The sequence below is a fragment of the Fulmarus glacialis genome, unplaced genomic scaffold (assembly GCF_000690835.1).
Source record: "Fulmarus glacialis isolate BGI_N327 unplaced genomic scaffold, ASM69083v1 scaffold40836, whole genome shotgun sequence".
In the NCBI taxonomy this organism is placed as follows: Eukaryota; Metazoa; Chordata; class Aves; order Procellariiformes; family Procellariidae; genus Fulmarus; species Fulmarus glacialis.
Window position 1 is genome coordinate 120,741 of NW_009218290.1, and position 15,821 is coordinate 136,561.

The 15,821-nt window shown below is 35.5% G+C and overlaps 1 protein-coding gene across 1 annotated transcript in view; it reads right to left on the bottom strand.

The window, feature by feature from the left end:
- RANBP17 (RAN binding protein 17) overlaps positions 1 to 14,857 on the bottom strand; it is a gene marked incomplete at both ends in the record, with an annotated part of 133,225 nt that extends 118,368 nt beyond the window's left edge. The window contains 10 exons of the mRNA XM_009579988.1: positions 587 to 759; positions 2,436 to 2,582; positions 2,837 to 2,956; positions 3,414 to 3,487; positions 5,147 to 5,312; positions 8,089 to 8,193; positions 8,730 to 8,795; positions 12,230 to 12,396; positions 13,647 to 13,737; positions 14,711 to 14,857. Coding sequence (XP_009578283.1) covers positions 587 to 759; positions 2,436 to 2,582; positions 2,837 to 2,956; positions 3,414 to 3,487; positions 5,147 to 5,312; positions 8,089 to 8,193; positions 8,730 to 8,795; positions 12,230 to 12,396; positions 13,647 to 13,737; positions 14,711 to 14,857 — 1,256 coding nt within the window. The remainder of the gene's footprint in view (positions 1 to 586; positions 760 to 2,435; positions 2,583 to 2,836; positions 2,957 to 3,413; positions 3,488 to 5,146; positions 5,313 to 8,088; positions 8,194 to 8,729; positions 8,796 to 12,229; positions 12,397 to 13,646; positions 13,738 to 14,710) is intronic.
- Positions 14,858 to 15,821: the final 964 nt, after the last annotated feature.

A 15,821-nucleotide genomic window follows, 5' to 3' on the forward strand; every position in this document is an offset into this window, starting at 1 on the left:
TTGGGAGAAAATTAAATCCTTTCAGCAATCTAAACACTTTTTTCTGAATGATTCTATGATTTGCTATATTATAGTGTGGACTATTAGGTCATTTACTTAAACTACTAAAAAGAAGATTTGAACTAAGAAATTTTAAATTGGTCAATTTCAATCTTGCCACTCTCCAGCTTGTTCTATTCACCTCACCCTTTCTTGTGCGTGGGGTTCATTCTGCTTTCCTCCATTACTCTACCCTTCATGGCCCTAGAAAGTGACTCATCAAGAAAACATGTCACAGCTGGACAATATAATTAAGTTAATTTAGATAGTCTTAAAAAAAAGAAGGGAAGGGGGGAGAATAGGCTTTTTTCAAAACACAAAGGCCCGAGAGAGGAAAAACAATTAGAATGTACATTTGATTTTGGCCTGGATTTAATAAGCAAAAGGAGTAAAATTATATCAGCCAATTAAGACAATCTAAAGAAATCGCCATGGTAATCAGAACCAGTATACTTAGATTTTAAACATAACCAAAATATAATATGCTGACAAATCAGAAAATTAAACATTCCATATTACGGTTTTAAAGTTGGAATTACAAGTTTACCTTATAACTACAGGAACACATTCCAGTCTAGAAGTAATATAAGCTTTTGTTATCTCAGGTGCATATGTATCTAAGAGGTGGGGTTCTGCCGTTTTCACAAAAGGTACAGATGCTACCATTCTTTGCCACAGAGTTAGCAAATAATGAACACTATTTGGAGCAAACTCCCAGTGCTATAAGAAAACAAAACATACTTCTGTTAAAGCATCCCAGTGTGAAATTTTAGCTGCGAAACATGATGCTTTTATCTTAAGTAGTCTTATTCATCCACGTAACTACTGAAGGACCCAGAACTGAGACATACTATGGCACACATTATAGAGTAGACCCAGAATTACTTGTAGGCCCTCTCGCCTCCTTCAAATGAAACCCACGATTTGAAACTCAGAGCTAGGCCTAGATTCTTGCACAGGTGTCCTGGTTTCGGCTGGGATAGAGTTAATTTTCTTCCTAGAAGCTGTGTTTTGGACTTAGTATGAGAATAATGTTGATAACACACTAATGTTTTAGTTGTTGCTAAGTAGTGCTTACACTACATCAAGGACTTTTCAGCTTCTCATGCTCTACCGACTGAGAAGATTCAAGATGCACAAGAAGCTGGGAGGGAACACAGCCAGGACAGCTGATCCCAACTGACCAAAGGGATATTCCATACCATATGACGTCATTAAACCACAACATCAGTATATAAACTAGGGGAAAGCTGGCTGGGGGGCCGCTGTCCAGGGATTGGCTGGGCATCGGTCAGTGGGTGGTGAGCAATTGCATTGTGCATCACTTGCTTTGTATATTCTTTTTTAATTATTATTATTACTACTACTATTTTATTTTATTTCAATTATTAAACTGTTCTTATCTCAACCCATGAGTTTTCTCACTTTTACCCTTCCGATTCTCTCCCCATCCCACCAGGGGGCGGTGGGAGTGAGCAAGCGGCTGTGTGGCGCTCAGTCGCCGGCTGAGGTTAAACCACGACAACAATGCATGGTGAGATTTAAGTGCTATAAAAGGGCCATTCAAAAATTCTCAGTGTTGAGTGGGAAACAGTCTAGAGCCACCTAACAGGAAACGTAAAGAAGAGAAATGCATCTCAACTTTCTTTTCCCTTCCAAGCTTATGGAGCTGCCATTGGCAACTCAGGAATTTAAAGGTCAAAATCTTCTCCTAAAGGTCACTATCTTCAGCTGTTATTCTGAAGATCAGAGAAAGTCTCTGGAGGAAATGCTAAAATAACACTTGTAGTATTACGCAAACAGTGTGCACATCTTTGTGTGTTTCAAAAATAAATCTGTAAAGTTTTTAACACTGTGAGAATCTTGATCCTGTGATATGTGTCCTTCTCATACAGATGCGGGTCCCTCAAAAATTTAGACATTATTCCATGTAGCTTCTGAATCCAGCTCAGATGGGAACTTTGCTCTCAGCAGCTCAGCATACAGGCAACTGTGCGTGTGTGTGTATGTGTGTACAGATATATACGCACAAAAGCAGAACTCAAGAACCTAGTCAGCGTAGGCACTTCAAAGTTTACATGGGAGCATAGGTGTAAGTATTTTAGGGTTGGATTTTTTTTGAGGGTGAGGACTAAGGCTGGAGGATTAACACCCATCTATCTCCTACTTCAGTTGTCATCTTCCTCTAAGTCTGCTCCCATTACAAAACTTCATAGGAAGAGTGGGAACCAGTTCTAGATAATTTAGAAATCTGAGTTACACCGCTGACTAAACACATTTTTACGTAAAAACAAGCCTCACCACCTCCTCAAAAAACACCAACACAGAGAACCAGGATCAGTCCTCTTTGTCATTCAAAGTTGAAGAAAAGAGAACACTTCTGTATATATTCTTACCTGTAGGCTAGTAATAGTAAAATTTGCTATAAGTTGGATGACTTCTGGGTAATCCTTCACCATTACTAGCTCTCCTAGTTGATAGTTTGTCTTTAGCCGAGCCAAAAACCGACAGAATTCATGGTAATTACCCGGATCAGATAAACCCTAAATTTGAAGAAGCAAATTTTAAAAAGTTAACAGATTAATCTAATAGAAATTTTATGAGCACTATTGCTAATTGGGTGACAATTTTATTTGCATAGGGGTTTTGCTTTGTTGTGAATAGAAAATCAAAGCAAACATGTCTGGCTAAAAGTGATTTTGATAGATTCAGTAAATTAATGAAGACTGTAACTGGAAAAACAAATCCACAGCTGTTTTAGCATTTCAAATAAATAAAATAAAAAATAAAAAGATACCTGTGGATTTTCAAGTATTTGCTTCACTCCTTTGATTAGATTACCAAGATATTTGGCACGTTCTGGATTGCTGAATAAAGATCTCCTTGTAGAAGCAAACTGAACTAAACAAGAAAGTGCCTGAAGAATAAAAAAGATTAAAAGATTTAAAAAATTTAAACTTTCAGAATAATAATCTCTTAATGTTTGCAGCAATCCAACCTACTGCTATCTGTAGTACATTCTGTGGCTGAAGATTATTTTTGCAGAAATGTCTATATGATCATTGAACACAAATATGGCTCAGTTTTAAAATTTCCTTTTACAACACCTTCTGATTTCATCAAAATAATTAGGTGGATGTTTTCTATGTGGCTGAGTAGTGCTGAATCGGGGGAGGAACGATTTGAATGCTTTCAGGTTCAGCAATGAAAACTGGGGCTGAAGTTCAAAGAAAAGACATCGTGACTGGGCACTGAGCCAGGGGACTCATAACATGCTAATGCACAGAATAAAACAGGGTCTTTTGGACAAAGTATAGATGTAAAAAGACTATTTTCCATAATTACTTGAGTGTAAATCACTACATGTCACTTACTAACTGAGACAGCATTGGTGGAAGGGAATGATACAAATCAAAAAACAGGTCCAAGGTCTCTGGCTCCAGGAAGACTACGGAAAAAGATAAGTTGGTTTTATCACTCTCTACAAGCAATAATTAAGTATCTTTATTTTAATAGAGTCATCTTCTTTTTAACAAAAGCAATAAGAGTGAGATATCACTGTAGTTGAGAATAAACTATGAATCGATGCATTAATTAGTTCATTGTACAATATTAAACAAACCATTATGCTTTTTATCACATTTAATCTATCCTATAGCTCATAAAGAATACTACCCTTAAACTGCAGATGATGCAATACTTTGTCAGTTGCTTACAGAACACTGTTCTGTAATGGATGTAGGTAAACTTATTTCTTCAGGTTACTACAGTAGTACACTAGGCCAAGACAGGTTCCAGATACTAAGAGTTAGTTGAGTCTGTATTTAAACAAAGGCAAGTTTTTAACAAAAGTTCCACAGGCTATCCTGAAGTCTACAGACTGATAAACAGAAAAAAATAGTTTAAACACCGAGTTAACAATTCACTGTGGAATCACATCAAATGAACTATAACATTACTCTAACAACAAGATAGAAAAAGTTCACCAATAATTCATAATTAAGTAATCCCACAAATTAAGTAACATTTCAAAGTTGTTCCATTTATAAGCGTTATTTAATATGAAGACTTGCGTAAAATAAAGCATCACGTAACAAAGGTTAATTTCCTTAGGCACTCTTTGTGTTTAATGACTAAAGGGAGATCCCTCCACAGACAATTTAAAGTATCTAAACTAAAATCTTGGGAAAACCTATCCCCTTCTCCTTCTTAGGGGGTCTTGAGAAATTACTGTCACTTGCCCAAATTCAGCCTTTTGTCAGTATTCCGCCGCTTGCTTTATGTTATTGCTCTTCATCCCTCACACTGCAATTAGAGGCTACTGTACATTAATGGAGAAGGAATGGAGTTATGCATGATGAAGAATAGTATCGTTGAAATAAGGAGGAATATCAAACACTACAGAGTGTCATGCTATACAGGTAAGCCAAATTTAAATGTCCCACCTTGGGTGTGGGAAACTGTGTAGCTGCTTTAGCTAGACGTAACAGACTTCCAATCAGGCTCATTTATTTTGCCAAGAAGCAGGCTAAATTAGCCTACAAGGAGCTCCATGCTGCTAGTGCTAAACTGCGTCCATTACCCAAGGTAATTTCATTAAAGCTAGCTTGGACATATTTATACTAGACCGCCATCTGCACTGTATAAGCCCAGGAAGTCAAACCTCTGGAGTCTAAGAACCAAGATGCAACCCTTCTGCTGCCTTCATTAACAAGCTCACATACTAGAGCAAACAAGCACACTAAAAAAAAATTTCACACAGTTTTCTCACCAGGAAGAAGACAAGAGAAAATAGACGTGCTAGAGATGCTGTACCTCTTCAAGGTGTTCATATGCCAGGATGAGAATAGCATTCAGTGTCTAACCAGAATAATTTGATCTACTGTGAATATCTATGTTATAGACTACATTTATTATTTCTGTCTGTAAAAATAACAATAGGAAAAGTGTGAGAGAAATAGCAGAAGAGGTTTACCAGTAACTCACCAGCAAAAAACTCTACTCCCCATTAAAAATTATTCTATATTTGCAAGTATTATGACAAAAGAAGTTACACAATCCACTGGGTATAGACTTCAGACTACTAACAGTTATGATCCTTTCTTACTTGTTCTCCAGTTTGTTGGAATCTGCACAGTGCATAGGTCATCTGCAGATTCATCAGCTGAATTTCCAATGAAATCAAAATTAAGACAGTTTAGTACAAGCTTCAAAAGTTGCATTGCTAGACTTTGTTGCCGTTGTTCCTGAAGGGTTAAAGGTTTTGCCAAGAGCTAAGGAGAAAAGAAATCTTGTTAGGTCATCTACACAGAACATGCTTTAAGAATAATTTTGGAAAGGAAAATGCTTGGATATAAAACTGCAAAGTTCAGAGCAAGAGAACACATACTAAGAGAAAAATAAATCCTTCAACAGTAAAAGGTATAGCCTTTCCTTAAAAGCAAGGGGAAAATCATGATTACCACCTCAGATACATCCCCCATGTCAAGCTAAAGATCTCAGACTTCTAAATAATTTCTAAAAGCCTCGTGAAATAATCCTTTTGCATAAAATACTTACAGGTAAAACTGAGCATGTCATTGATATTATCTATTAAAACAGTGCAAACATTCACTGAAAAAATTAAACTGTAAGGTTTCATGTTTTTCTCGTTCAGTTACTCCAGACCAGTGTGGAGTATATGTCATGTGCATCTTATGGGTAAAAAATATCTCAACAACTGGTTATTTTTCAGTTTGATGTCCGGACTGCTAAACAGTGAGTTTCACAGTATGCATATTCAAAGACTGTTCCTTTGGCAAGTCTAGAAAAACCTGGCATTAAAAAACAATGAAGTGAACAGTCTGTAATCTGAATGTAGCTATTTACAACACCTGTATAAATACAGCTGTCAGTGTCTACTGTTTTATAACCCCTGTAGTGTCAGAATAAAAAGGTACTTTGTAAGCAAAATAAGCTGTTGGGATTTGGAAGTTTATACTCATCAAACTGTGTAAGAACACATTTTTATCCATCCCCTTCTACAATTATAATAATTTAAACAACATTTTATCTTCAAGAAATTACTATCTCAAGATTACACACACAATATAAAGGCACTGAAAACAAACCTCAAGTTCATTAGTCATTGATGCAGTTCGTGAACATTAAAAAGAAAACTGACACAACTTTGTCTAGAAAAACAATAAAATAAATGCAAATGCAACAACTTGAATCTAAATAAGGAGCAGACAAACTAGATAAAAGTCATATCTCCCATTAACAAAAAGTTTTTAAATTCAGATGATAGGAATTAAAATCAACTGTGTGTCATCAGGTGCCTCATTAACTTGCTAGTAACTTTTGCACCACATTATAATTCACACTAAATTATTAATTCGGCTTTGAAATCAACATTGAATTTCTGTATGTCTTGTATAAACATAACCTGTTCTGCCACCAATCCTCTCTGTAACTTCTAGATTCTTGGAATTATTTTAGTGATTCCACATTTATTAGTTGAGTGTATTTTTCAGTGTATTATAGACACTGAAATATTTCTAAAACCAGCTTTCTATACTGAAGTTGGCATTATAAAGATACTAATCATAATTTTCTTATATTTCTGTCTGGAAATCTGTGGGATGTCACTCAGACAAACCTTTCAACATATGAGAGACTAAAGAAGTACCTGTAGACCAGCTGAACTTGAAGAAAGCTAGGAAGTGGCTGCTCCAGGATACAGGTTCTCACAAATACATTTATTGTTTTGATGTGTAATGGTGTTTACTATATCTAAGAAGATTCTTCCAAAAATATCCAATTCTTCTTTTAAATTATATATGATTTCTCCATTAATATGCAATTCCAACACTGATTTAAAACATCCTGTGTACACTAGCAGAGCACTCCCTCTTTAGAGGTGAGGGCTTACACATTATTTAGTTGCTCTATATATTAAAAAAATATACTGCCTGTCACTTGAGCACCGGTAGCTGACCACATGTGCCCTTTAAAATTATTGCAAATGTGAGGTAAAACATGCTAGTTAGACTAAAAACGTATTGTGAAAGAAATTTAAGCTAACACAGTTTATCTCGTTTTTTACAGCAGTACCTCAATCACATACCTCAACCTTGAGAATTATACCTTTAGCCAAAAAGTAATCGCTACTGTTATCTACTGACCCACTGTGATGGCATCTGTGTTTAAATTCTCAGTTTAAACGCCTGTGTCCAAATTTCAACACCTAATTCATTTGGTTTTCAGAAAACCTGAATAAACCAGCACTCCCAAATAAGTCAAAGAATAGAAATCAGGTGACATTTAAAAAATAAGCTGCTCTCAAAAGCAAGGAGTTGCTTGAGCTTAAGAGAAGTAGAATGGTACCTCATGATGACACTTCCACTGCTGTGGAGGCCCTGATCAGCACCAAAATGGAAAGTGCAAATTCCAGCTTTGATCTCAGGTTCCTGAGAAACTGGTTGGAGATCTCAGATCTCCAACTTACCTGGTCCTGAGAGACCTAGCTCACAGCATGCTGTTCTTCACCACCTCCTGTCAAGGCTCTTAAGAGTCTGCAGCCTGAATTACCCCAAAATGTTACAGAGAAGATAAGGGAACTAGTAAAGTAGAAAAACACCTTGGCCAGATTTGACTGCGCTGCCATACCACAAGATAGAGAATTTGTCCTTCTTTTTGGTCACTCCTAGTTTAATAAAGAATTCTTTTAGCAAATACTGAGATGGTAGGCCCAGCAAAACTGAGATAGAATTAAATTAAGAAAAATATCAAAAAAGACGACAAGCTCAGAATTTAGATAGTTCATCCTTTATGGCAAGATATAAAGAAAGAGAGATGGCACAGAGAGAAAGACTGAGAGAGAGCAAGAGAGACGTGGAGGGAGGAAGATTGGAATTTTTGTCTTTGAACATTTTTTGGTCACTTGAGCTTAACTGGGTGTCATGCAATCCATTTAAGCACAGAATTCATCAACTCAGAAAATATTAAGAACTCAAACTGGGATAATTATGATGTTAACAATTTAGGTTCAATTATAAAGAGGCTCACCTCCTTCAAAAGAGAGCATGCAAGCATCAGTATGTCCTTTAGAGAGGTGTCACGGAATGAGGTAGCTATTTTACGATGTTTTGCTGAAGGTCTTGAATAATCAACCTAAGAAAAGTTAGAACATAATAAACAACGCTCCCTTCTCTGCTAGAACTAGATGATAGCTATATCTGGCAGATTAATTATTTGACACTAGAAATGAAAATTATGGTGCAGCACTAAATATAGATCTTGACAGCTTCCTGAAGCACGTCCTTTTTTCCCTTCAAGGCTGCCTCTCTTTCTGGATGGGAAGGTCTGAGGCACTTCCTCAGGTTAAGATGTAGGCAAAAGAAAATAATTAGCAGAAATACAACTGAAAAAATTGATCATTCACTTTGCTTTACTAGTTCTAGTGACTGTGATGAGAGAAACTTTACCCCGTATCAGGTATCATATGTATCTGATACAGGTAGAGTCCCTGCACTAAGAATTTCTTGTGTCTCTATATTTTGGCAGGGGGAGGAAGGTGTGTTAATCCCTTCAAGTCTAAGAAATGTTTCTCCAACCATTTTTGATGAAGGGCATAAACATTCAATACACTGCTTTATCAGCAATACATACATCCCTTGCAGAAGGAAAAAAAAAACCAACATGCTTACTAGATTCATCTCCTGAGTCAGTTCTGAGAGAATCATTACTCCTATTATATAATGGTCCACGGTGCCCTACAGAAAAAAACAGATAGGATTGCTCAAACATCACAGCTTGTATTTAGTATTTTCCAACATTTCTAGAATCAGATTGTATTTAATATTTTCCAACATTTCTAGAATCAAGAGGAATTTTTAGGCTGAGATATCCTAAGCTGTTTAGAAGGTTTTCATGCCAAATTCTATCAACATTAATAGAACTAGACCTTCAAACTCCCTAATTAGCTCTGAAAAAAACCCTCATCATAAATTTTAAGAATTGTGTAACAAAAACCCATCTGAAAATAGACTCTAAGTAACCACAATCTAGAAATTCACTATTACACATTTCTCAAAGATCTGTTCAGTATTCTAGAACTGGTAAGGCAAGCTGCATGAAATTCAAATCATTAAAAAAAATTAAGCCATGCATGGATGAAAAAGATCACAGGGCACTCTCAGGGGAAAGAAAAAAAAAAAAGTTGTGAAATGCTACCTTTCAAAAAAACCCTAATTCTCTCCCTCACAGTAGTATACAATGCATTGGTTTGAACTGAATGATATATTCCATCTCTGAGAACTTGTGTCTAAAAAGTGAGGCAGTAGGTGTCAAATATTTGCATCTGAGGGTATGATCTGACCATCAGTATTTAAGTTCCTTAGAATGTTTCAAAATTCAAATACAACGCAGAATTTTGCATTTAATTAATAAAATTTAGCTGTCTTCACTGAGCTACTACAAAGCATTTATAGAAAAATTAAATCTGCTTTGTTAAAAACAATTAAAATCAACTGCAATTAGGCCTTGCTATTGAGTCAGGGGGAAGATCTCTATGTCTATTTTCATAGCTGCAGTTTGCAGCCTCAGCTCCCCTGGTGCCGAAAAAACAATGTTATCCTTGTCAAAATTTTCCTGATATTTGTCACAACCACAATCATTTTCACAACTCTGAAGATCACCCAAAGTTTAACTAATGAAGAATCTGGTGACTTATGAAGGGGCCTAACTTTTCACTGTCATGTAGTTTGTATTATCACTTGCACCAAAGCAAATCAAAAGTGAAAATTTCAGAGAACTCTCAGGCAAAATTTATACTGTTGCCCTATCTGCATTCAGTAAGATTAAACATCTTATACTGTAATTTGAACACAACTTACTTTCACATTTCAAATTCTTAAAATAGTCTCTATGAATGTTCCTTAGATCACGCAAACCTGCAAGAATGGAAAATGCAACCTCCCTTTTTCACAGGTGTGAAAAGCTGTGCGGTGAATTATGAAGGAGTTGGGAACAGAACTGCAGACCTAGCTGCTAATCTCTTTTTCTATATTAAATCACACTCAAATTCACACTGGATGAATTTCAATCTGGAATGCTAATGCATATGTATTTGAAACTACCATATACTAATTATTAACACATATTGGTATTGTTTAGGGATTATTTTTTCAATTTTTATCTAAAATTTAATTCACTAGTAGATCTATGGCTTAATTTTCTTTTCTACAGGAATTCTTAATTTAACTAAAAGAAATCTCTTAAGCTAAATTTTGTATTTAAATCTCTATTTTTAATGAGCTACACACTGAAGAGTCACACTGCAATCATTTTAATAATAAATGCAAAATCCAATTACAGTACATTCATAAAAATAACTGCAAAATGGTGGAGAAGTATACTTGCGTTTGTTTTTAATAAACAGAATATTGCAACTTATCTTTTATTAGACATTCCCAATGTAACTCAAAAAGTACATTAACTTGAACAGTGTTATAAACAAAATAAGGCTGAAAAACAAATGAGAAACTCATTGGCAAGAAACATAAAATGTTAACTTCATATTTTCTTGTGGAGTTGCCAGGATCACCAACACATACACACATAATGGATCACTTTGGAAGTAAATCTCTTAAATTTTCTGATTATTTTTTCTCAAAATAAGTACTAGGCTTTACATTCACACAGACATTCAGAAAGATTAATCTGTATAAACTTTTTAAGCAGATTAGCCATCTCCCAGAAAATTTTTAAAGAGCCTTTTTACACATGTTAAATGTATGAAATAACCAAGTCTGGCTAATAACCCATGACATCCAATCACCTTCTCCAAACTTACTTCACAGAAGATGCTGTATATCCTATATCTTTAGCCACTGTGTCTGACAGTACTTACTCTAGATTTGACATGGAAATTTGCATAGTGAACAGTCCATAGCAAATGATTGCACGCTGACATTAGGAGAAATTACTTCCAATTTTCAAATACAATGTACCAAGACCATCTCTCTATCCTGTAGCGCATCTTCTTTGTAACAGTGACCAATGCAGTGGGGGAACAGGAAATAATGTGGAAGGAAATGTAAAACAAGAACATTCCTGCCTTATACAATTACTGCAGAGGGAAGATGAGTGATCTTTCCTCCCAAACTTCCCCATATCCCTACCTACAATGCATAATTTTTGTGATGTTAGATTTACATACATATGCTAAAATAGGTAAAGTTATAAAAACATTCTAAACTTAATATTTACCTCCCTATATTGTACACTATAATCCTAGGAGAGACAGAATGTCTTTTTTTTTTTTCTTTCACTCTTCTTTACATGCATGGAGAGAGAACATACATATATGCAGGTATCTAAGCACCCATGCACACAAATATGAATCATCAGTTTCTCATAAAATGAAAAAGGAATTGGGCAAACAAGGACCACAACCACATAACAAACATATACAGCGTGTTGCAATTTTGTGTACTACAGTTCTATCTTTAGACAAGCTTCCCTCAGTAACTTCAGAAGCAGGGGTATCTAGTGATTTCTGCTAAAAATTAAAGTGCAGGTGAAGTCCCACTGGTTATACAGAAAAGCAACAACATAAGACCGTAACAGTGAACCCTCCAACAAATAGCTTATAAAGGTATCTTTTTGATCAACCCCCTACAACAGGCACTTGAAAAAAATAGATTTGAACTAGCTCTAGAACTGAACAGTTCGGCACAATTTTAGCAGTCATTATTACAAGAATCACAATCAGATTCATGCTTTAAACATTTGACAGTCTTACTCTTCAGATGGTGCAGTACCAGTGTTTCTAACCATGTAACTGGAGCTAACACTATCAGAAATGTATCTCCACATCAGTTGAAAAAAAATTAAGGCACTAAATAGAATGGCTTGACAACAGGGGCTGATGTTTTACAACACCACTATGAAACAGGGCTTTAGAAAAAGAAAACCAACAAAAAAACATGACAGCATATGAATACTGTGAGGCATCAAAACCCACAGACTCGCTCAAGTATCAAACCCACCCTGGTTCTTCATTGTAGGGTGATCTCCTTTATGCAACGCTCTTCACACTTTTTCCACCCAAGTGTATAACAACTAAGTGACATAACATGCCAATCACTAAAAAAGAAGAGGTCCGAAGAGAAAAAAATGGCAGAAGTGAACGATTGTTTCCTACCTGCAAAAATTTTTTTACATCAGCAATAATGTCTCTGAAGATGAGCTGATCTTTTAGGGCTTCAAACCATCCTAATTTTGTAATTTTAGCAATGACTTGAACAAGAGCTTGGATGACAAAAGGAGCCAGTTTGGGTTGAGATGCTACATAGTTCAGAATGTAATTTCCTGTAAAGAAGCATTTTAAAATCAGCAACACAAGTCTTCTGTAAAGAAAAGGAATGAAATGGTTCTAATAGAAACTTAAGGCATGGATTTTTTAAAAAACTATATTCTTATGGTTAGTACAATAACTGTAAGTTACATTAAATCATTAAATACAGCTAAACATTTAGTAACACAAAGCACATTACATACATGATCATTATTCTATGACACATATGACAACAGTTTGTGAATTCAGAGAACACTGGGAGGTAAAACAAGAGTAATTTTTCATTACAGTCCCGTATACTGGGCACTGATTGTTTCACTATGTAACAGCAGCTCTCACAGCCAACTCAAGATACAGAGCAGTTTTTTCAGACAAGAATCCCTACTGGATGTTCCCAATTCAATCTAGAACATCCCTTTGGGTAATGCACATTGCAGCTGCAGAAATTCCTCTCTAACTAGAAGGAAGTTAACCTGTTCCAAAAGCTGTTGAAATGTATAAAATTAAAGTTGATTAAAGTTAATTTTTACCTAAAAGAACATTGAAATCTTTTATCAGAAGCAGCGGATTCTCAGCCACTACTGAGAATCCACTGCTATCCACACTACTACTACTATCCACAGAGTACTACTATCCACAGAACTGATACAGCAGTGCAGATTTTCTAAAAATCCAAATCAAAACATATGTTCCTCGTGCTAAGCCTTTCACTATTAAAGACCTAACACATATTTGCTTACTCTTTTAGGATATAGCAATGACTTTAACATAGATCCTAAAAAGTAAGGAGAATTTTGTAGAATCTTAATCCTGCAAGTAAGAACCTGCCCTGGCATGACTTTTACAAATGTTAAGAGCCGATCATGAGCAATGTTACACGTAAGTGACTGGTGGGTGTACTACAATATCTGCAACTTTCATCCTTTACAAACATGAACTAAATCTCTTGAGCATCTTGTGGGATAAATACAAAGTCTGTCTTGAAAAATGAGTATTTTTTTTAAATATGAAGTAATCTGAGCTAACGTATTTATTTAATTTTGAAACTAGGAAATGTTATTTGTGAGCTAATTGCAGAAAATGACAAAAGAGCTCACAATCACCTTTATGTTCACTCTCTCACAATAACTACCTTACGAATAACAGGCTTGGTAAATGGAGAGAACTAGAGAAAAAACAGACTATCCACTGAATGGTTACTGTGCTAACATGAACTTTTAGATCCAACTAATATAATGAAATTTTAACCACAAACGTTACTTACGAATATCAATCCTTTGTTCGATAGGTAATGGAGATGCTCTGCTTACAAGCTTAGACAGGCACGTTGCTGCTAGAAGCTGAGCATAGGACGTCTACAAAAACACATCAAAACATACTATTCAAAAATAGGCTAATTAAAGGCAGGGACAATAAGTCAAAACCTGATAAATAATCAATAAACCAGATTGGTTATCAGGTTTTTGTTATGTTTGTTAAGTGCACCAAAAATTTATAAAAGATGTATTTTAGCAATATCTTTGTTTCATCATAAATAAACAGAAATTACAAAACATGAATAAAATAGTGGAGACCTAAAAATATCATCCCTTTTGGTGGAAACCATTCATCTACAAGTAATTTCACCATTCAGTGGAGTTCTTTGGTTTTGAAACCTGTTTTTAAATCATTTGATAATTTAGAACCATGAGACGATTACCATGGGTCCACTCCTGGATTAAAGATATTTTCAAATGTGTTTCCTCTTTTTCTTTCTCTCTCTTTTTGAATAATTTGAAAAACACAGCAAGAATTAAACTGGACTTAGCTTGGACTATCAAATCAGAATCAACTCCCCCATCACTTTATCTAGAGTTAACCATGAAATTAAACATCAAAAATGAAACTGAGTAATGATAAGAAAATGGTTTAAACTAACAACAGATAAGCAGTTTAAGGATTTTTTTAATAAATTTTTTTTTTCCATTGTAGCTAATAGCTAGAAACAAGAACAAGGTGATGTTCAAACACCAGGTTATACCACATTGTGTCCTGACACTGCTCTACAGATGACACAACCCCTGATCACAACCCTTCTGAAAGTACTGAAAGCTAAGATGCTTTCCCTTTTTGTCCCTGACATCTCTAAATGCAAGCTATCGCACTTCTACAAAGATCACCTCCAAATGAAAAAAATTCTAGAAACATTTATGAAACAGAGTATGTACAAAAAAGGGAAAAGCATTTTGCCTTTATTGTACTGTATTTAATGTCCCATGACTGAGAAACTTATGTGAGCTTCCACGTGCATGATTACATTTATGGATAACACATCTTTCAGATACTTACCGTTCCTTGTTCTAATAGAAGTTGGCATTGGCTAAGACATTCTGGGCTATCAATAAGTTCCAAGAGTACCTTCTCAGCTTGCATTCGCTGTGCTAGATCAGTTCCTTCATATAGGTGGTTACATAGTACTTCTAGTTCTGCCAGACTCTGTTAGGAAAGAACACAATTGAAACTTCCATGAAGACTTTTCAACACGTAAGGTTTCTTTAAGTGTTTATAAACCTAGATACTATACCAGTAACATGAACTGTTACCTATGCTAAGCTTTCCAGTTGATTCACATTTAAATTACCAAAAAATAAGAGGCCTTCTGTGACAAGAAGCCAAAAAAAACTCTGAAAATTAGGTTGCCATTTCTTATTCTCTCAGCTACCAAAGTATTTTTTAATATGGTTCAATCCATCTGTTCTTCTGAGTCTTCAGATGGGAATTCCATAGCTTTTCCAAAGAGAGATTAAAAGATGGAGAACAGTGAACAGTTTGAGCTATGCTACTTGGAAAACTTCTGGCAAATTTCATTTTCAAAGCTGTAATTACTCAACAAATTACTACACCTGGAAAAAATTAGCATTTGTCTACATCTGTTGATGCAAGTATCAGTGAAAGATGGGACAATTCAGAAGGTACAGTAGCAACAGAAGAGCTAAAATTCCTCTCCACGTAGAAGCTGAAGAAGTTCTCTTTGGTAAAGAAGGTGGTGGTGGCAAATATCTCTCTCCTATGTGAGGGCTATGATTTACATCTACTAGACCCCGACTCACAGGAGAGATGAACCCTTTGAGCACGTTTTGGAATCATTACACAAACAGAAGTTTTAGCATCCATCAGGTTCCCAAAGCCTGTGGAACTCTCATCAAGAACAAGCCACATCATTAGAAGGTACCCAGTAAATATTTCATGACTTGAGAGTGGCCTAGAAAGAAGAGTAAAAGAGAACAGGCAGTACTTGACTGGTCTCATTTAAAAGTTTGAGTCAAAATCCTGTTCACCAGCCTCTCCAAAAAGGTGTTTTGTACTTGAAATAAAAGTTTTGCTTCAGCACAATCTAGCATCACTTACACCGTAGCTCAAATGCCTTTTAAAAATCCAAGACAGTAACAGTCTTTGGCAA